Source organism: Delphinapterus leucas, chromosome 10 (assembly GCF_059928025.1).
Source record: "Delphinapterus leucas isolate spDelLeu-1000000601 "Yukka" chromosome 10, BTC_Dleu_Yukka2, whole genome shotgun sequence".
In the NCBI taxonomy this organism is placed as follows: Eukaryota; Metazoa; Chordata; class Mammalia; order Artiodactyla; family Monodontidae; genus Delphinapterus; species Delphinapterus leucas.
Window position 1 is genome coordinate 56420052 of NC_143138.1, and position 22030 is coordinate 56442081.

At 37.1% G+C, this 22030-nt stretch overlaps 1 protein-coding gene across 11 annotated transcripts in view; it reads left to right on the forward strand.

The window, feature by feature from the left end:
- The window catches only part of GOLGA4 (golgin A4), a 124402-nt gene that overhangs the window by 89256 nt on the left and 13116 nt on the right, over positions 1 to 22030 (forward strand). For 5 of the 11 annotated variants that reach the window (XR_016394678.1, XR_016394682.1, XR_016394681.1 and 2 more), the window contains 6 exons: positions 871 to 891; positions 1071 to 1139; positions 2627 to 2702; positions 5160 to 5263; positions 10185 to 10271; positions 21442 to 21487. Coding sequence is in view for 5 of the 11 variants with exons in the window: in XM_089919020.1 (XP_089775146.1) it covers positions 871 to 891; positions 1071 to 1139; positions 2627 to 2702; positions 5160 to 5263; positions 10185 to 10271; positions 21442 to 21487 (403 nt within the window). In the remaining 6 variants the exon portion in view is untranslated. Of the gene's footprint in view, positions 1 to 870; positions 892 to 1070; positions 1140 to 2626; positions 2703 to 5159; positions 5264 to 10184; positions 10357 to 17351; positions 17415 to 20247; positions 21412 to 21441; positions 21536 to 22030 lie in introns of those variants that run through there. The other 6 variants (XM_089919025.1, XM_089919022.1, XR_016394680.1 and 3 more) reach the window with 5 other exon arrangements.

Below are 22030 nucleotides of genomic sequence, written 5' to 3' on the forward strand. Positions count from 1 at the left end.
TTTTTTGCCATTTGGTCACAATATGAATATACTTGGTGCTATTAAATGTTGCCTCCTATGAGCCAAATAAGTATATTCTACTCTGTAACATGTTCTTTTCCTTAGTATCAAATTAAGTATTAATGTTGCATAAAGTGGCACTGAGGCCTGTGTCAAGATGCCATAGAGTATTGAAACATTATGAAATTAATATTCAGGAGGTCTTTTGAATCCTTTACCTTGTAGCATAAGAAAGGAGAAACTATCTTTAACTTTTATGTCTACTCTAAAAAATATTTTTCTATTTTATTCTTTATGAATTTTTATTCTTTTCCTTTTTGAGCATCTTTTGGTGCTTCTGGGATATCTTGAACTACATGTCAGTGTTGAGTTCAATGAAAAGTAATTTGTGATTATTGTGTAGAGTGGATTCCCAGAAATGGTCCTTTAGAATTTTCCTTAAAGTGCCCATATGCTATAAATAGATGTTAATATGTTTAATTTTTTGAAATTGCACAGATAATAGATGAATACATGCTTGTTAAAAAGAAAAAGTCAGATAATACAGAAGTATATAGATAAACCCTTCCTGGTGGGTACCTCCTTTTCCCAAGTGGTAATCATTGTTAGGAGTTTGGTGGGTGACTTTCCAGTCATTTTTTGTGTGTGTTTACCTATCTTTATGTATATTTACATTTTAATAGTTTGTATAGCAACATAGACCAGGTTTAAAAGCAAATATTTAAAGTTGTCTCATCTCAAATCTAACCACTCTCTTAAGACTGTAACACTAAATTTTTGTTTCCTTGTAATTTCATATTGCTCCATTTTATTATTTCTTGTAGATTTTATTATATGCACTAATATATTTTTTTTCTTTTCCATTTTTAGGTAACAATTATGGAGCTACAGGTAAGACTAGTTTTTCATTGAATTTGAGTGAAGGTAGTCCATTTTCAGGAGCATTCTGTACTTTAGGTTAAAACATAAAGAGCCTTGTTCACAGGAGAAATTTACCAAGCAGTATAGAAATGTATCCAGGCAATGATGAAACCCATATGCATCTCAGATCTGACTTCTTGTTCTTTCAGACACAACTAGCACAGAAGACTACTCTAATCAGTGATTCAAAGTTGAAAGAGCAAGAGTTCAGAGAACAGGTACAGGTCTAATTGGTGCCTTTTATTTTGAGATGACTTCCTTGATTTCTGTTAGTATGTTCTTGGAACTCATTTAGCTAGTTTTAAAAAAATAAAGGATTTAATACTCATTTATTAATTGACTTTGCAATCTTGTCTTACACAGGAAATTTTATTCCCAAACCTGAAGGTGCTAGAGCATATCTTCATAAATTTGTGATCACATATATTTAAACAAGAACATTTGCATTCATATTATCTAGTTCCAGAACATTCCATCACCCCCAAAAGGAAGCCCCATACCCATTAAGCTGTCACGCCCTATTACCTCCTCCCCCCAGCCTCTCACAACCACAAATCTGCTTTTTGTGTCTGTGGATTTACCTATTCTGAGTATTTTATATAACTAGAATCATATTAATACATGAGCTTTTTATTTATTTATTTATTTATTTTTTTGCGGTACGCGGGCCTCTCACTGTTGTGGCCTCTCCCGTTGCGGAGCACAGGCTCTGGACGCGCAGGCTCAGCGGCCATGGCTCACGGGCCTAGCCACTCCGCGGCATGTGGGATCTTCCCGGACCGGGGCAAGAACCCATGTCGCCTGCATCGGCAGGCAGACTCTCAACCACTGTGCCACCAGGGAAGCCCTAGCATGATGTTTTTAAGGTTCATCCATGTTGCAGCATATATCAGTACCTCACTCCTTTTTATGGCAGAGTAATATTTCATTGTATAGATATACCACATTTTGTTAACTCATTCATCAGTTGATGTATGTTTGAGTTGTTTCTACCTTCTGCCTATTGTGAATAGTGCTGCTAGGAACATCGTTTACAAGTTTTTGTTTGAATACCTGTTTCCTTCTTTGGGTTATGTACTCAGGAGTGGGATTGCTAGATCATATGGTAATTATATGTTTAGCTCTTTGAAGAACCATCAAACGGTTTTGCATTGTGGACACCATTTTACATTCTGACCACAAAGTATAAGAATTTCAACTTCTCCACATCTTCCCCAGCAAGTGTTTTGATTATAACTATCCTAGTTGCTATGAAGTGATATCTCATTTTGGTTGTAATTTGTACTTCCCTAGTGACTAATGATGTTGAGCATCTTATTATTTGTATATCTTCTTTGGAGCAATATCCTTTGCTCATTTTTAAGTTGGGTCATTTGTTTTTTGTTGTTGTTGAATTGTAAATGTACTTTATATATTCTGGATATAAGTCCCTCATTAGATATATGACTTGCAAATATTTTCTCCCATTCTGTGGGTTGTCTTTTCACTTTCTTGATAATGTCCTTTGAGGCACAAACATTTTATATGTTTTTTCCTTCGTTGTCTCTGCTTTTGGTGTCATATCTAAGAAACCATATGTATTAATTTTTTTTGGCCTATATCCTGTATTCAGCATTAAGAAAATCTAGTGGCTACAGCAGTTTTTTTTTTACATATGATTTCCATATGAATCTTATGATATGATTGGAATATTTGTTATTTTTAGATTCACAATTTAGAAGATCGTTTGAAGGAATATGAAAAGAATGTATATGCAGCAACTGTGGGGACACCTTACAAAGGTAGGAATGATCTCTCATCATGTTATCTATGGTTATCTTGTATTGGTGGACTTCTGGATGATTTTCATTTTTGTCTTTGCTAATCTCATTCTTTACAAGGAATATATTTTACCTTTGTAACTCACCAGTAACAACTAGTTTTATGGAAAGAATGGTAGTAATCTAAAAATTAATGCATATTTGTTGTAAAAAAAAATGCTGCCATTTTAAGTGAAACTGCAAGTTTCCACTTCATTCTCCACTCTCCAGCTGAACCTAGTTTACAATTTACATATATTTTTCCAGACTCTTCTGTGTGTATCCAGACATTTATGTAATCCACTATATATACCCATACAAACTCAGAGTTACATATTTTAGATGCTTCTGTTTTTTACTATTACAATAATGCTGTAATTGCTATTTTTAAACCAGGATTTAAGGAGAAAATAATTCATAAAAATATTTATTTCAAGGTGGGGAAGGATGATTTGGAAGTATTACTCTGTTGACTTAAGTTATGTGTGCCACTTACAAAGGATTCTAAAGATGAGCTTGAGTCTTTATGTAGTTGTTCCCTTGAAATAGTCATGACTTCAAATAATCTCTGAATAATCTAACAATTTCCCATTCTCAGTTTCACTGCCTCACTGCATTAAGAATAGTTTTATTTTGCTAAATGTTTTGTAAACCTTTCTGCTTTTTCATGGAAGGCACTGGGACATGAATCTAAACCATTTCACATTCTTTTGTGTTTTTGAAAGCTCTTACTGTTGTGAAATAACATAAGACACTATACAGTTTTTAATTAAACAAGGACTTTCTTTAGATTCTTTCCAAAACACACTTCAAAAAGAAGAGAAAACCAACTTGGGAGTTTCCTATGGCTCATTGCAGAGAAAATTCCTGCTACAAAGACTGTTTGCCATAGCTAAGTCAACATATGTGATTCTTAGCACAGAACTGCTAAATCAGTGCCCAGCCGTGCATAGGGAATAGTATTGATTCTTTTTTTTTTTTTTTTAGTTTCAACTTAAGAATTTCATACTTAATTTTCCTTTTTTCTCAGTTTTAAATTGTAAAATGAACACATATGTACAGTTTTTAAAATAACTGACACATATATAATACTAAGTATCAGGCGCTGTTATAAAACACATTTTGTCTATCAACTCATCTAATCCTGTCAACAATCCAAGCAGTCTGTTTGAATTGGCTTATTAATCTCTTTGCTATGCTCTTAGATGTTTCTTGGTGCAGAAGGCTTTTCAGATTACCTAGTGTGCCATACTTCTGGAAGTGGATGCAAGTATAGACTTCACATAATGCATAATTTTGAATTTATTCAAATTAAAGTTTGTCACAGTGTGACTTCATATACCTGAACTGTGTTTATTCTTTAGTTTTAGATTGAAATGGAGCTTGATTAATAGATGAACTGTAAATTATATGACAGTCTTTTTAAGATGTTGAATCAAAGTATCTGAAAACCACTATATTGGCATTATTATTTCATGCATTTTCAAGTTATTTTATCTACCTTGTGTTTCAGAACTGTTTAGAAAACTTGATTTAAACTTCAGTGCTTTCAGGTTTGGAATACTAGAAAATCTAGAATACTATTCTGAGTTACTAAACTCTTAAACAAAATAAAAATGACCATTTTAGTCATTGTAGGATATCTGAAGCCAACCACATAATATTTAGGAAAGAAATACCAGTTCTGAGGAATCTTTGTATTCCCTAGGTCTAGTCTTTTTTTTTTTTTGGTGGTACGCGGGCCTCTCACTGTTGTGGCCTCTCCTGTTGAGGAGCACAGGCTCAGCGGCCATGGCTCACAGGCCCAGCCGCTCTGCGGCATGTGGGATCTTCCTGGACCGGGGGACGAACCCGTGTTCCCTGCATCGGCAGGCGGACTCTCAACCACTGTGCCACCAGGGAAGCCCATAGGTCTAGTCTTTTTAAATTGCCATGCCAGAAAGATGAAGAAGAAGTTTGAGGATGGGGGGAATGTGAGAAATAAAATTGCTATAATAATTCTTGTTTTCTCTTCCAAGGGAAAAATACCAACTGGAATGCTTAGTGTATATGTAATGTAATGCAGTACAATACTTACAATATAACACAGTTAATACAAGAGTGATGCCTCTCTCTTTGTTCCTTTGATTGTCTTTTAGTTTGTCTTTTTCTAAGTAATAAGTAGCTTATCTGGGTTTTTTTTTTTTTTTTTTGCGGTACGCGGGCCTCTCACTGCTGCGGCCTCTCCCGTTGCGGAGCACAGGCCCTGGACGTGCAGGCTCAGCGGCCATGGCTCACGGGCCCAGCCGCCCTGCCACACGTGGGATCCTCCCGGACCGGGGCACGAACCCACGTCCCCTGCATCGGCAGGCGGACTCTCAACCACTGCACCACCAGGGAAGCCCGCTTATCTGGTTTTGTCTTTACAGTTTGATCTGTTTTTTTTTTTTTATTTGACAGGTCGCAGTTTGTACCATACTGATGTCTCGCTCTTTGGAGAACCTACTGAGTTTGAGTATTTGCGAAAAGTGCTTTTTGAGTATATGATGGGTCGTGAGACTAAGGTATAAATCATGTCTGGTGATTTGGCATGTGGTTTAATTTAAAAGGAAATATGTCCCATTTTTAATACACATATTGATGTTGTATGTTTACTATTAGCAGACCATACATGCTGATAGTAGGCAATAGGTAATTGTGTTATTGCTCTTTGTTTGCAAAAGTGAATTGGCAGATCTTGCTTATATTTGTCACATTTATAAAATATTAATTTAGAAAATACTGGTGGATGATGCTAAAAAATAAAAACAAAAATTTCATTAACTTAATACTCTGTGAAGCATGTGACTGTTCTTTTGACTTCAAATCTTAAAGGTAGGAGAATAGATGGAGACTATTTCATGGAGACGTGAGGATAGCGTGGCTAGTATTGGAAATGGTCCTAATTAAGAATGACTATGTAGGGATATTTAGAAATATTTTACTTTAGTCACTGTAAGAAAGTTACTCTTGCACATATGGAATACTAATCGTTTAAAAATAACCACACTGTGTAAGTAATAATGCTTGGTTAATTTGTTTTCTAGAATGTTAAATTTATTATAAGGTCCTTGAGTATAGAGTCTTGTCTTACTGTTATTTGTATCCCCAGCAGTGTTTTTAAAAGAGCCTTATATCAGACATTTTGTAAATATATCTTTAATTGAATTGATTGCATTTAGGGAAATTCATGAGCCTTTTCTCAAAGTTCTTCATTTGAAGCAATTTCTGTTTCTGATATTGTTTCAACTTTTTACCGTCATGAACTTTTACATTGTCCTTATATGTTGGCTGAGAATGGGATAATGAGTTTTCTAAGAAATTATCAGTGTTTTAATTTATGGGTCTGTGGGGGTTACTGAGTGCTAAACCAGTTCAGGAATTGATTTGGTAAATATATTTAAGACCTAAAAATTAGGACATAAAATCTCTTAAGAATGTTATGGGGACTTCCCTGGTGGCGCAGTGGTTAAGAATCCACCTGCCAATGCAAGGGACATGGGTTCGAGCCCTGGTCCGGGAAGATCCCACATGCCGCGAAGCAACTAAGCCCGTGCGCCACAACTACTGAGCCTGTGCTCTAGAGCCCACGAGCCACAACTGCTGAGCCCATGTGCCCCAACTACCGAAGCCCACGTGCCTAGAGCCCATGCTCCGCAGCAAGAGAAGCCACCACAGTGAGAAGCCCGCGCACCACAACAAAGAGTAGCCCCCACTTGCCGCAACTAGAGAGAAGCCCGCACGCAGCAACGTAGACCCAACACAGCCAAATAAATAAATAAAATAAATTTATTTTAAAAAAAAGAGGTTGTTATGAATCGTAGATTCAGCTAAACACCAGGAGCTATAGGGCTGGAAGTCGTTTGAATCCTTGACACTATAGAAGTCTAATTTCACTGTATCAGATAGTTCAAATTAAAGTAATATCTAGTGTGATCCTGAACATGAATCATAGGCGGGATATATTAATTCACAGTAATTCAGTACCTTTTATTCTTAAGGACTTTTTTTTTTTTAATTCAGAGGCTAACTAAAACTCATTTTCTCCTTATCTTTTAAAAACAAAGCCAATGAAATGTAACTTTCTCTTACTATGCCCTGATTGGATAGCAGCCTGTATTTGAGGTGGGGTAGATAGTTTAAAGTTACCTTGTTATTGCAGGGAAGGGGGAAAAGCATTTCTTTATGAAAAATAGCCTTTCAGGAACTTCAGCTACTCTGGTTTATTCATTGAGTCTAAAGCTATCATCCCAGAGTTGTTGCTAAATAAATTATTTAGTCTTTTCTCGATCTGCAAAATGAAGAGAGTGTGACTGCCTCAGCCTGTATCTTCTGGATGTTGTGAGCCTGTGTGGGGTGAGATCCCTACAGAGTTTGAGTCCTGGAGAAAGGCCCAGCCCAGCATGAGATATGTTCTGGGGTGGTACCAGTTCAGCCAGGTCTCAGGGCTCTGCATTTCCTCCTAGGCTGTGACTTGGGAGACAGCTAGAAGGGATGCTCTTGAGGCATGGGCAGCCCCAGCTAACACATGGCTGGGAATCTGTGTTGAGGCGGCTCTCTTTATCTTCAGCATTCAGTGTGCTTTTCTGGTTACCAAGACTGAGTAGTCTTTTATTCTGCCATCACATTTTATAAGTCAATATTGAAAATTGGCAGTAGATATTCAGTTTAATATACTTCATATTTATTGAGCACTTACTGTATGTGGTCCTTTGTTTATCACCATGATGGATAAGGAGATGAAAATTGACACCATCCCTAACTTTAAGGTGTTTACTGTATAGTGAGAAAGTGGAGCTGTTTACTAAGCACAGTGTGATGCAGACCGTAGCACAGTGTCCTCATGTTTACTTGTGGGAAGGTCAAGGACATCATGGAGAAGGAGATGTATATACAGGCCTTTACAAGGGGGCAGAGATTTTGATAGATGAGCTCAGACAGGAGGAAAGCCCAGACAGAAAGTCCAAGACAGGAAATTGAGTGTGGGCTTTGGAATGACAAGTAGGCTGCTCCAACTAAAATACCAGCTCTATGAGGTGGAAGTGACTCTGCTTAGGGCTGCAGGGTGTGGAGGGCCTGGAGTGTTCTCAGAGTTTTACCTGTAGGTTGTTGGGGGGCAGCCCTGAAGTTTTTTGAGCAGGGGTTGACAGAATCAGAGCTATTTTTAGACATTTGTTGATTTGCCTAATTTCCATACATTCACAAAGAATTTGAAATGGAGACCAGGTTGTGGTTTTAGAACAAGCCAGAGTATATTGTGGCCTTTGTGATTTGATCACCATGTGCCGTTGTTTCTTGCCCAGTAGGATCTGTATGTCATCCCACCTGTCTTTCTTCATCTGCTTTTGCACACAGTGTTCCCTATTTGATGAGGCAGATGATTTTTTTTTTAAGACCACGTATGTGATACACATTCTTATAGTACGAAGTTAAGTAAACTCCCCTTCTTTCTTCTGTCCTTGCACTTTCTTTTTCTTGGGTTTTGAGCCTCCGTGCTATTTTTGATGCTTAAATTCAGCCTGTTCTCCTTTTCAATAGAAAGTGTTTCTCATTCTACCCTTTACTGACTCTCCCTAAAGAAAACATGGCAGCAGAGGCCACTTCTAAACCAGGTGGCTCATTTGAACTTTTCCTTACTTCCCAGGACCTAAGGATATTGTATGTAGACAATGTAGAGTAGACAGTCTGATTTCTTTCCCAAGATTCAGCAGAGAGCCTGGGCTTTCCATTAAAGTGTTTTCTGACAAGCCAGGGAAGAGCTTTTAAGTCTTTACTAGGTAATCAACTGCACATGCTGCATCAGTGATGAATTTAGAGGTGGGTTTCCCATTTAACATTGTCTAGAAGTGTGAAGAGGCAACTAGCCACATTTGGATTTATTTTTTGTTTTGTTTTGTTTTTGTTTTGACAGACATGTTTGTGCCTTGATGTGCACTATGCAGTTTCATAGTGAATATAAATGGGATTTTGGGTTTCTGAACTTGTTAAGCTATTGAAATTAAAGAAATGTTCCCTATAATTGTGAATCCCTGAATTTTAGATTTTTGGTACTTCCTAAAAACAGTCTTCATAGATAGTATACCAGAAACCATTTAAAATTTCCAGAGTGCTAATAAAAGGAATATTGAAATAGTTGCTATTTCATATTTCTCTTCCCATTTCATGCCACATATACGCTTGGTTTCTAGACCTCAGTTTAGCACAGAAGATTCTGTTCTATCTAGGCAATACAATTTAAAGGATGAGGAAGGAAGGAGGGCTGAAACTAAAATCTTGCTCTTTGTGGGGTTTGTGGTTGAGGAATAGTATTAGTTGATCTGCTAGTTGAAATAAGTATTAGAAATATGTAAAGTGCCTTGCCTAGGCTTAGCACATAATAAGAATTTTTTAAAATGTTAGTTCTTTTCCTTCCTGGAAATAATTATACTTTTTTTCTAATGATGTGTGTTCCTAAAATTTTAGTTAACTCTATTATGTCATCTTTTGCTCAGTGACCTTCTGTAGTCACACATTCTTCCCCGCCCTGCCATACACACACACAGTCTTGTAACTATGAGCAAAGAATGTTAGAGTCAACTTTCTGGTGAGCCTTCCATCCTCTGTAGCACTACAGTAAGTAGTACTACTACTAATCCTCAGGAGAGCACTAGTACCTGAATTTGTATGTAAGCACTGAACTTGTTATCCTACTTATTTCATAAGTGGTATCTTCTTTCCTCTCTGTCTCCCTCAAACCATCTCATCTTGATACAAAATAGGGAATTTCAACCTTTGAGGAGAATTTTCCACGAGCTTATGGGTGACAGTCTGACTTACGGTATATTTATTGAGATCTGCACAGTTTATGATCTTGTTTGCAAGCCACCATGTGTAATGTTTTGATTCATCCTGTTTTCTACCAAACAAAACATCTTGTGTTTATTTAAAATGTAATTTGTATTTCTATTAGGCTGATGTGCTGCATGTATTAAAAAATACCTATAAGCATGTTCATGTTCATGCAGTAGCCCGTGTTTATGAGATATATGATGTGATTTAGTTCAAGCTGAACTTGGGAGTCTCTAAATCTGATTGTTTAGAGCATATGTTTTGGCAATACATCACTTACTAGGTAGATTTCTACAAATAAAAAGCCTTATAAAATGAATGAGTAATAAAGTTTCATTTTAATAAGACAGAGGGCCAAGAGCATTAGAACTGTATATAGCTTCGTGCTATTGTAAATACGTCTTCTTAAAATAATATCAACCCAGACCTTGTGAGGGATCCTTTCAAATTGAAATTCTAGCATTGGCTGTTATTTCCTTGACCAGTACCTTCACATCATACTTCTTTGGTTGTGGCTTCCATTGAGAGCACTAAAGAATTCCACCAGCAGAACATGTCAGAATGGGGTGAGACCCATCTGCTCCACTGTCTAGTGATCGTCTCTTGTCTTTTTTGTAGACCATGGCAAAGGTTATAACCACTGTACTGAAGTTCCCTGATGATCAGACTCAGAAAATTTTGGAAAGAGAAGATGCTCGGCTCATGGTAAGCTTAAAGAATAGGCTACAGATAGAAGACAACTTTATCTCATCCGTTTACATTCTGTCTCATTTACAGAGACTTTGAGTTGGTAAGAGAAATTTAAAAGTTTTCATCTTTATTGTACTATAGCCTGAAAAATGAGAGTGAAACTACATTAAGAAAATTAAACTGAGGGCAGATCTGAATGGATGCTCTCAAGGAAAGAACAGTCTTATTTAATAGTATATATGAGGTTGACACCAGTATGTGCTATATGAGATTTCTGGAACTTGGGCTCTTTATGGGAAGGATGGAAAAGGCATTTGTTCTGGTATATCCAGTAATAATTTTTTAAACCGAATGATATCATGATGTTAGGTGTTTTGTAGATTACAATTCCTTATTCTACTTCACTTGATTTCTAAATACAATAATTCTGATATAAGAGTTTAAGCATTTTTTGAGCTTTTGACATATACCCTGCAAGGGAAATGTAGATAACTGAATTCTTAAAAACCTTTGTGTCAAGTCAGCTGTGACTGAAATGAAACAAACACACACTTCATAAATTATGCAAAATTCCCTTTGCCTAACTTCTTTTTGTGCTGAACCAATAATACAGTAAGAAGATCCATTCTAAGCATAGTATGAAATTTGTGCTGTTTTCCTGTCTGGCCCTTAGCTGTCTCTTTCTGCTTCCTTTTCTTGTCTTGCTAATAGCCTGTAGCTCTTCCACATCTTTCCCCCAGTTTCTTTACCTATTTCATGATCCCAGTACTGCTGTTTTTTTCACTCTCCTATTTAAATCAAACAAAGATCTACTCTTTAGTGATGGGTTAGCCCATGTCTGAGTATCTCCAGTAAGAAGGACTAAGTCAATAAGTAATTACCCTTAAGAATCCTATCTTGGGCTTCCCTGGTGGCGCAGTGGTTGAGAGTCCGCCTGCCAATGCAGGGGACACGGGTTCGTGCCCTGGTCCGGGAGGATCCCACATGCCGCGGAGCGGCTGGGCCCGTGAGCCGTGGCCGCTGAGCCTGTGCGTCCGGAGCCTGTGCTCCGCAACGGGAGAGGCCACAGCGGTGAGAGGCCCGCGTACCGCAAAAAAAAAAAAAAAAAAAAAAAATCCTATCTTATCTCTACAGACTGTGTGTTTCTTACAAAAATTCTGGCTTATCTTGATCCCAAGTCTCCCTTTCTATTGTGGTCACCAATCTGTTCTGGTTCTAACCCATGGAACTCAACCAAGAACCCACAGATGGCCTGGATGGAGGGCTTTTACCTTCCAGGCTAAATAACCCCAGCACTTATCAGCCATCTATGAAGTTCCTCTCCTTTGACCCATTGCATGTTCTGACCTCTTTCTGGCTTCCTCTAAAGTCATCCCAGCATCCCTGACTTTTGTCCCAATACTCCATTGTATACTGTATTATTTGCCTATTGTATATTTTCTGGGACAGTTGCAGTTATTTTGGTTAGCCTTTGTTTTTTTTGGTGAAGCATTTCTGCATGGTATCTAGTGGTCTGAAAAATATTGTCATACCTCTGTAGTTATTTCTGGTTATAGATATTTTTGATAAGGAAGTATGTAACTATAATGTATGCCCTTCATCAGTAGAGAGAATGTTGTTTTAAATTATAGCAAAACATCCAATTCTATAATCTATAGTCCACTCAGAGTGGTTTTCCTCTTCACTGAGTAAACAACTGTGTCTTTGTGAAAATAAAAATCTCCAATGCAGTTTGAGCCCGTTGACACAATTCTGTCATTATAGTCCAGTTTAAGAAAATATTTTAAAATGATGGATATAAATAGAAAGCTTTTATTATCTTTATTCATTCTCCTGTAGCCTCTTTTTTATCTTGATGTTGGGATATAGCCAACCTCTCATCTTACTCTTGGGCTACATTTTGTCGGGATTTAGAATATAGTATAGACTCATCCTAAGTCACTGCTTTGGCAAATGTGGTAGGAAACATTCCCCCTCACCCCCCCCACACACATACAGCCTTAGATTGGTTTGTCTTGAAGGAAACTAATCGAATTGATTACATGTAAATAGTGAACCATCTAAAAACCTTTTAAGGTGGATGGAAAAGTTTCTTTCTTAAGGTTTTTTTTTTTTTTTTGCGGTACGCGGGCCTCTCACGGTTGCGGCCTCTCCCGTTGCGGAGCACAGGCTCCAGACACGCAGGCTCAGCGGCCATGGCTCACGGGCCCAGCCGCTCCACAGCATGCGGGATCTTCCTGGACCGGGGTACAAACCCGTGTCCCCTGCATCGGCAGGCGGACTTTCAACCACTGCGCCACCAGGGAAGCCCTCTTAAGTTTAATTAAAAAGAAATCTTTGAAAAGCTTTACACTCTTCTTTTGTGAATAAAATGGTATTCATTCTAGATAGGGATGAAGTGGTGACTGACTTCCTGAAATAATCCTTCCTTATCCCAGAGGCTGACCTGCCCAGAAAGAAAGTCCCACTCTTTCCACTACTTTTTTTTTTTTCTACTACTATTTTAAGCAGAGTCTCATCCATCATTATCTTTTGCTTAATGAATGAGTTCACTTGACAGTCACCTACTTCTCTTCTGTTGGGTTGGCCAAAAAGTTTGTTTGTTTTTTTTCTGTAACATCTTACTTGTTATGGCAAATGTAGGAAAATTGAAGACATGGACGATATGATTGTTGCCCTTGTGGAACCTTTAATTTTAAGGGGAAGGGGTAGCATCTTCATTCATACATGAATAAAAGATATGCTTAAGTAATGTAATTCAAATAATAAAAATAGATGCTTAGGAAAGATGAACTAAGTTATAGTGAGCATGAAGTGAGGGAGATCCCAAAGATGACTTATCAATTTGAGTCACCTTTTGTCAGCATAAAGAGATTTTTGGTACAAGATAGAGTGACTCATGATTGTTTCCTTATTTGATGGAAAATTAAGATTACTGTTGATTGAGAAAGTTGAAACATAAGTCACATTTGCCTCAAGATTGCTGTCATTCATAAAATAAGTGGTAAGAATCATTGTCTTTGAACAAGCCTCCTAAAGAAATTATAACTTGTTTCATACCCCAATGAACTGTAGCTGATTAGAGCAAAACACTGCTAAGAATAGTGACTTCTCTTTTTCTATGGAAGTATCCAATAGAAAGATACCTATATGTGTAGAAAGCAGAGCTTTTTAGGGTTTTATTAAATAATTGTTTAAAAGCTAGTCACATTAGTTTTAAATATATGTTCCAGATGGACCATTTCTGTAATTTGTTGTAACCGCAGCTACAGTTTCCCCTCTATTAAAAATCAACAGTATTGACTATTTTGTTATTGTAGGTTTGGGGGCTACAAAGCTGGTATAAGTAAACCAAACAAACCCCGTCATATTGCAGAGCTCCCTCCCCTGTCCGTTAGTATTTGGGATGCTTGAGAGAGTGTGGATTGCACGTTTTGCTGAGAGTGTGCAGCCACGTCAGCATTTACATTATTTAACAGGTATGAGAGGAGGAATACTTTCTAAAAACTTTGCTTTATGACCCTAACGATTATATGTTTGCTTTGTGGCATTGATCGAAAACTGTCCATGACTGCTGGTAAGGTATTTTTCAGTATGTCCCCTCTTTACCGTATCTCCCCTCTCCTTAGTGACTTTTATACTTTTTATTTGAAAAACCCCACTACAGAATACAACAGTTATTATTTAACAAGTGGTTTCAGAGTTTAACCTAATTTGAAGAATGTATTTCATAGATGAGAAACCATTATCTGTCAAGTAAGAGTAAATTATAGAGCATAAGTAAAGTCTGGTTTATTTGAGGGTCACAATGTGTAGAGAAGGAATCTAGTCCTTCATTTGACAAGTCTCAGAGCCTCTGTTTCTTCACAAAAGTATGTTGGATTATTCTATCTCTAAGGTTCCTTTTCCTCTAAAGTATTAAATTAGTTATAAATTTTAAAGTTTTAGATTTCTTGCAAGTGGGAAAAAATTATCTTCTATGCAGCAGGTAGAAGTTAAAGAAAGTGCACACACAAGTCTCAGAGCCTCTGTTTCTTCACAAAGCTAACGTTATCTTGTTAGGATTGTTGGAGAACCAAAGTACGTATAGTGCCCGCACTGGGGTTTTGTGATCACGATGGGGCTGGTGGTGGTGGTTCCCGAGCCACATGTAGTGATGAGTAGAACAAGTCTTTCCTAGAAGGTGAGACTTGGAAAGGTTAACCAATAATGTGTGTAAGATAAACCATGAAAGACCTCACTACAACAGTCAGGTCACTTTATAGGAATGAAACCAGCTCAAAACATGTCCCATCTCCAGTTTCAGCACCTCTGAGTGCCACCACATGCAGCTTTGCTTGGTGAGAGCTAGCCCTCAACAGCTCAGCCCCTGTGTAACTTTGAGCAAACCTTTTGCATATTTCTGGCCCTTATTGCTAAAACAAGCATGTTGGATTATTCTATCTCTAAGGTTTCTTTTCCTCTAAAGTATTAAGTTAGTTGTAAATTTTAAAGTTTTAGATTTCATTCAAGTGGGAAAAAATTGTCTTACATGCAGCAGGCAGAAGTTACAGAAAGTGCACATACCAAATGCACATACATACCTTTGTGTTCCCTAGAGCAGCCTCTTCCCGCCTCTCAGTTTTTAGCTTATTGTGCCTGGTTTGTGATGGTTTAGGTAGTGTAAATGGCAAGAGTAGACTGGATGTTTGAGTTTCAGGGTGGGAGCAAGAGTGAATACGAAAGTCTTTTTTTTTTTTTTAATTAATTTTATTTATTTTTGGCTATGTGGGGTCTTTGTTGCTGCACGCGGGCTTTCTCTGGTTTTGGCGAGCGGGGAGGGGGCTACTCTTCGTTGCGGTGCATGGGCTTCTCATTGCGGTGGCTTCTTTTGTTGTGGAGCACGAGCTCTAGGCACACAGGCTTCAGTAGTTGCGGCATGTGGGCTCAGCAGTTGTGGCACTCGGGCTCTAGAACGCAGGCTCAGTAGTCGTGGCGCACGAGCTTAGTTGCTCCGGGGCATGTGGGATCTTCCTGGAACAGGGCTCGAACCCGTGTTCCCTGCATTGGCAGGCAGATTCTTAACCACCGCGCCACCAGGGAAGTCCCAATACGGAAGTCTTTAGCTTGTCTAATTGAATAAGACTGCCCTGGACGTACACCATCAGACTTTTTTTTTTTTAAAGAGAGTGTTATTTATTTAGGATAACTACAGTAAGAAAGTTTATTTTAATCAGGTGCTAAATCATCTCTTGGAATTGAGAGGTTCTTTTGTTATATAGAAATCTCTTTTAAAATGTGCTTCTAGGAATATACTTTTCTCTTTAGAATGTTAGCAAACTTAATGACACGTTTAAACTGGATGGCTATTTTCTTGATGACTCCATTAAAAGAAAATTGTTCTATTCTGATGAGAAAGATTAGGCATGATTTCATTTCTCATCCACTCTAGTCATTTTTAAAGATTGATCTTCTGTTGACTTTGTTATTGCTTTGCTTTCATGCTGATCCTTTGTGTTGTGTCAAATTCTTGACCAGTCCTTACCCTAGACCAGTCTTGTACTTAAGTTAATGTTTCTGACTTCTCTCCTTTTGGCTGAAATTTTAAAAATCTCTTCCAGATTAATAAAATCGTCAGAACTTTTCAGCATTGTTAGGTATAAAAGTTCTCCATTCTAGTTGAGGTTTACCTTTCCGTTTGCGTGGTCTCGGTAGATGCATGCAAGGTGGATTCAAGAAACAAACGCACATAAAAATGATGCATAGTGAAAAACACTGCACGTGTAAAACATATATTTGTTATCTTAAAAGTGGTTTTACCTCTTGATATTGTTAGAATTACATGATATGTGATCATTGCGAAAAAACATTGCAAACAGTTCAGAAACATTACATAGAAGGGGAGATCTTCATGATTTTCAGCCTCCCAGCTGTCTCCACCTTGCCAAGGTCATGTTTGCTAATGGTGTGGTGAACATCCCCCAGCTTTATAATTATGTATTTATAATTATTCCTTTATCATTTAAGTATTTTATTTTATAAAAATGAGAGTATGCAATGGCTTGCTTTTTTCACTTATTTTTATATAATTCCACCTCATTACAAACTGATTTACCTTATTCTTTGATTGGTTGATTATATGGATGTCCTACAGCTGAGTTCATCAATTTCCTATCCATGGACACTTAGATTGTTTCAGTTTTTCAGTACTTAACAAGCATAGACACAGCGAGCATACATATATTTCACATGCTTTTGCCAGTTTTCCAATAGGATGTTAGCCTTATTGTGTTGTGTGTTGCAGATATTTTCTACTTTGTCTTTTGATCTTGCTGTTCCTTCCTAACTGTACATTAAATGTAAAAGATAAATAAAATGATGCTTCTGAGGTTGGTTACACTAAGAATAGACTCAGATTTTATAAACAACTGTTTTTGCTGATGCTGTTTTAAAGCAAATCAGGAAGCTAATTAATAATCTTGGTTTATGACCATGTTAAATAGGACATAGGATTTATTTAAGGAGGTTGCTATAGTAAAAGTGTGTTTGCAGATATTGGGTCCCCTTGAATAGAAACTTTGGTTTGGGTTATCATTCCTGAAACCATTCCTGATATACTGTTGATATACGAGAGTTATTCATTGATAAAATTGACATATTTTAGGAATGATGATTCAACATATAGACACACTATATTCACATCCATCAACATTTCCCCCCAGATTTTTGGTGGTAAATTGAAATTATGTAAATCAAATTGTAATGTGTGCTTTAATGGAATTATGAAAGAAATCCTTTTATAAATCAAATAATCATGACTTAATTATGTCTAGCATATAAATATGTACGTAAGGTGTAAAGTACATCTTTAATTGTGTTGTTTAAACTTTTAAATTAAAGTTCCAAGTAAAATCTCCACTACATAGTGTTATATTTACTTAGGATGGAAGGGAGCTATTACAGATTCCTAAGCCTATCCTCCCTTGATTTGGGGAGATGTGAGAAAAATTTAAGTACATTCTGTTTAATCCTTTGAAGTTCATATACACATATAATCTCTGTGTTATGTTGTCTTAAAACTAATCCAATAAGCTTTTTTTCTTCCTGGCTTTGTAGTATACTTCACCTCGCAGTGGTATCTTCTGAGTAAACCGTCAGTCTGTGCTTAGTTAGCATGTGGTGAGTGAAGAATAATATGTCTTTTGTCTTTTCTGCAAAAATTAAATGTATTGCATGATACTAACCATTATGCTGGAGTTCTTTTGCTCTTTTGTTTAATGAAAATATGATTATGCTATGGGTTAATATAGGGATTTTCTGTTAATTTTGCTTTATAGATTAATAATATATAGATTAATAATCACCACCAGTAAATGTTACATAATTCTAGGAAATTATAGTTCTTTCAACAGTAGTTGAAAGTTTCAGAATTGGTCTTTGAAATTTTGCTAAAGAATCCAAAAAAATCTTTATGTATTTTACATTCCTTTTTGTTTTTTATTTCTCAAGAATGGTCTTTGAAGTTAATAAAGATTATGAGAGAAAAATGAAAAATCATTTTCTAGATAAAAGTGATGTATTTCACGAATCCAGAATGTAAAATATTGTAAAGCCTTCTTAGAGTCAAGGCTAATCTGAAATAATGAGCACTAGTAAAATTGGTTTTAAAATAAATGGCAGTTTTGTTATTTCCTGGGATCATGCAGTATAACGAAGTAGCACATTTGTCCTGAGGAGGAGACCCTTAGGCAGCCTGCTCTAATTGAATGTGGCTGTTTTTAATCAACATATTATTACAATGAGGGGGAGGCATCTAAAAAGTTTGGACACAGTTGGCTGTCCTCACATTTAAACACCCCTCCCATCACCTCCACATATTATCCATGCTGTTAGTGTGATTTAGCACCCCTAAAAATTTAGGGTACGTCTTTACCTCAAACTTTGCAAGAGTTTTCACAAGTGACAAGCTGGATCACAGTCTATAGAACTTAATTATAATTAAATTAAAGGTTCTCTGATTATTAAGCTAGTGTTCAACTAACAGTATCAAATTTTAAAATGTTAACATATACCATTTTTTAACGTTTTTGCTTTAAATATCCTTTCTGCCTACATTTGAATCTCATTTTTATTTTTAATGTCAGTTGCCTTAGTGATTATCTAAAACTGTCATTAGTCTTGTAAATCCCAAATCTAATTCAATAAGTCGTAACATTTACCTTTGTTTATAATATTATAAATACTGTATCATGCTTGTTATTGCATTTAAATAGTATCATTTATCACTTGAAAGGTATACTCTGTAGCATTTCCGTTGATTGATTGTCTCCTCAGCTTTTAGTTTGAAAAATTTCAAACAAGATTTGTAAAAATAGTGCAGTGAACATCCATATACCCTCCACCTACATTTACCAGTTATCAACATTTTGCCAAATTTTCTCACTTGCTCTCACTCTTGCTTTCTCTCCATATATATTTTTCCCTCTGTGACGTTTGACAGTTGCTTGCAAACATGGTGCTTGCAAGCATTTGACAGTTACTTGCAAACATAAACTAAATACTTTACCAAGTATCTTTAAGAACAAGGGCCTTTTCCTACATACAATACAGTTATGACTCTCAGGAAATTTAATATTAACACAATGCTCTTATCTAATATATAGTAAATATCCACATTTTCCCATTTTTCCAAATAATGTCTCATAATTTTTAAAATTCCAGGATCCATTGAAAGATTGCACATCGCATTTTGTCGTCATGTTCTTCAGGTTTCTTTTGAACTAGAAAAGTTCTCCCAGCCTTTTTTGGGTCTCTCATGACATTGACATTGTGCAGCATTATTGAATCATGCATGAACTTCTTTTCCTGCAACAGTGCAAGCTAACGTTTGAAAGTAATAACTGACAAAGGGTTTTAAATGTCATAGGAGATCTTTTTCTTATCTTCTCTACGTATCTAGGACTAACATGAGTGTTGAACAAGTTTTATAAATAGTAAACTCTTGGAGATAGATCACGAGTGGTGGATTATATTGTTCATTTACAAGTTGAGAAGACCTTGATACTCTCTCTAGAACTAAAATATATTTGAAAAGTTTGTCTCTATTACCTAATCTTTTTTGGTATTTTATTTTTATGCATTTTTAACCTCATACTTGATTTGACCACTGGCTTTTAGCATCTTAATTAGAGAAACCTTTTTAGGAAGTTTTAGCATCATGTTTCATAGCAGCTTACGGTTTTAAAATTAAGTTTGATAATTTCACGAGGCATACATAGCTTTTTCACACCAAAATGCTGTTATCCTCTGCCACCATGCCTGGCATCCTGGGAGAACTGCAATATGTAGAAAAATCATTACATTAGGGAAAAAGGAAGAAGCTTTTGTCCTCTTAAATCCAGTCTGCGTTCTTGTGAGATTCTGCCATGTCAGCACGTTTACTCCTGGCTTTCTCCAGTCATGACCTGGTAGCCTTCAATATGTGCTGAAAGGTTGCAGTTCCAGATTTCACTTAAAAATACTGCTTTCCAGGACTGCTGACTAAAAGGTCATTCCAAGAACAGTAATTTTTAGAAGATTCCTTTAGGATTTAATACTTAGAATATTTCTGCTTCAGTCCTCAGACCATAGAATATAATCTTGATATAATTTTACTTTAACTTGAAAAAATAAATCTCACGAAAGTTAGCTTTAAAAGGTTTTTCTTTCTCCCTCCCTTTCTCCCTCCCTCCCTCCCTCCCTCCCTCCCTCCCTCCTTCCTTCTTAAATTTTTATTGGAGTGTAGTTGCTTTACAATGTTGTGTTAGTTTCAGGTATACAGCAAAGTGAATCAGTTACACAGATACATATATCCCCTCTTTTTCAGATTTCCTTCCCATTTAGGTCACTACAGAGCGTTGAGTAGAGCTCCCTGTGGTATACAGTACGTTCTTGTTAGGTATCTATTTTATACATAGTAGTATACATATGTCATTTTCTTTCTTTCTTTATCCTAACCCTTTTTCTTTTCCAGTCATGGCTCCGGCCTTCATCTTGAAGAAGTGGGGAGAGTGATGCTGGGCAGGCCTGAAAAACTGTGCACGTTTGCTGTTCTTAGAGAACGAAGCCGTTATTCAGGGCCCCTCATGTAGCCAGAAGACCAAGAAAAATCTGACATTGGCCACAGAAAGATTGCAGACTGCCTTTAAAATAGATTATATCAGTGGAGAAACGGTGATAGTTTTTGGGGGGGGGGATTCTTCAGTTTTTCTGTTGGGAAGAGTTTTGTGTTGTTTAAAAGGTACTTTGAATAACTTAACCTGATTTATGGGCTCATTTAATGTTCCTTTCTTCCATTCTTTTTGTCCCTCTTTTTAAAGAACTGCTTGCCTTTCCTATTTATTTTTAGGGTGATTTTTTTTAAAAGACTTGTGCAATACATAATTGACTATTTTATCCAGATTGATTTGTTGAATATTTGCTAAAGACTAGTTCTTTAAGCTATGACATATGATAAATCCAAATGGCAGTACCTCATTGTTTACTTAGCTTTTGTACTTATATTTTTCAGAGGAAAAAATACTACTGTAAATTGTAAATAGTCAATACATAACTGTATCGTATGCAAATCTGTGACTGTTGGCAATGTCATCTCAGAAGAACAGATAAATAAAGTTTATTTACTATATAAAATGTGCTTATTGTGTTTTTTCCTAAATTGAAATCTATTTCAAAATAGTTAAGAGTTTATGTTGTATCTGGGTGAATATAATGAGGAACTATTTGTCAAGAGAGCTGAATGGCTAAGCATTTGGAATTTTTTTTTTTTTTTTTTTTTTGTGCGGTATGTGGGCCTCTCACTGTTGTGGCCTCTCCCGTTGCGGAGCACAGGCTCCGGACGCGCAGGCTCAGCGGCCATGGCTCACGGGCCCAGCCGCTCCGCGGCATGTGGGATCTTCCCAGACAGGGGCACGAACCCGTGTCCCCTGCATCGGCAGGCGGACTCTCAACCACTGCGCCACCAGGGAAGCCCCTTGTGAAAACATTTTTAATTGCCTAATATTTTACCCTCAATATTCCATCATTTAACGCCATGTTCTCTACTGTTGAACATTTAGGTTGTGTGTAATTAGTCACTTTCATTCAGTACTCCATGACGGTCTCGCTATTCATATTGTAAGCACACTGGAAAGAACAATCCAGGACCAACCTGTCTTTTTCTCAACAGCCTTTGGTTGCCAAACACGGACACACTTCAGAAGACTGTGAGCCAGGTTTGTCTGGCACCCTTTCCCCAAACATTCCAAAGATGTGACGCATGGGTGAGCATTCAGAGTCAGTACACTCTTAGAACACTACGTTTCAAAGCTGGGCTTCACCCATATTTGGTTAAAGTGTTAAAGCTGCATTGAAATAGCTATGCCTGAAGCATACTCTCCGTGGTGGCAGTGTGGGGGCGGGTGAGGGTGCAGGCAAGGCTGTGACATTCTTTCCATCCTCCGGCCATTGTAATAATAACAATTTCCTGGTGCCTTCCTTTGGGATCCTCTTTAGTCAGGCTTTGTTGTTTGTTACGTTCTTCAGAAGTGTCCAAATGCCAAACATGTGTGAACATATGACACTTAGTAAACAATATGGCCATTTAAAATTTTACTCTGACGATTAAATGCAGTTAAAATGCAGCTATGGGTACATCTCTTATAATTTTCCAATTGCTTATTCCCCTGCTGCAGGAGGGCTGCTTCTTGCTTACCTCACACCCAGATTGGGCTGCCCTCCCCTTTTAAATGGGGAATGTGTAGTGTGTTTCCATGTCT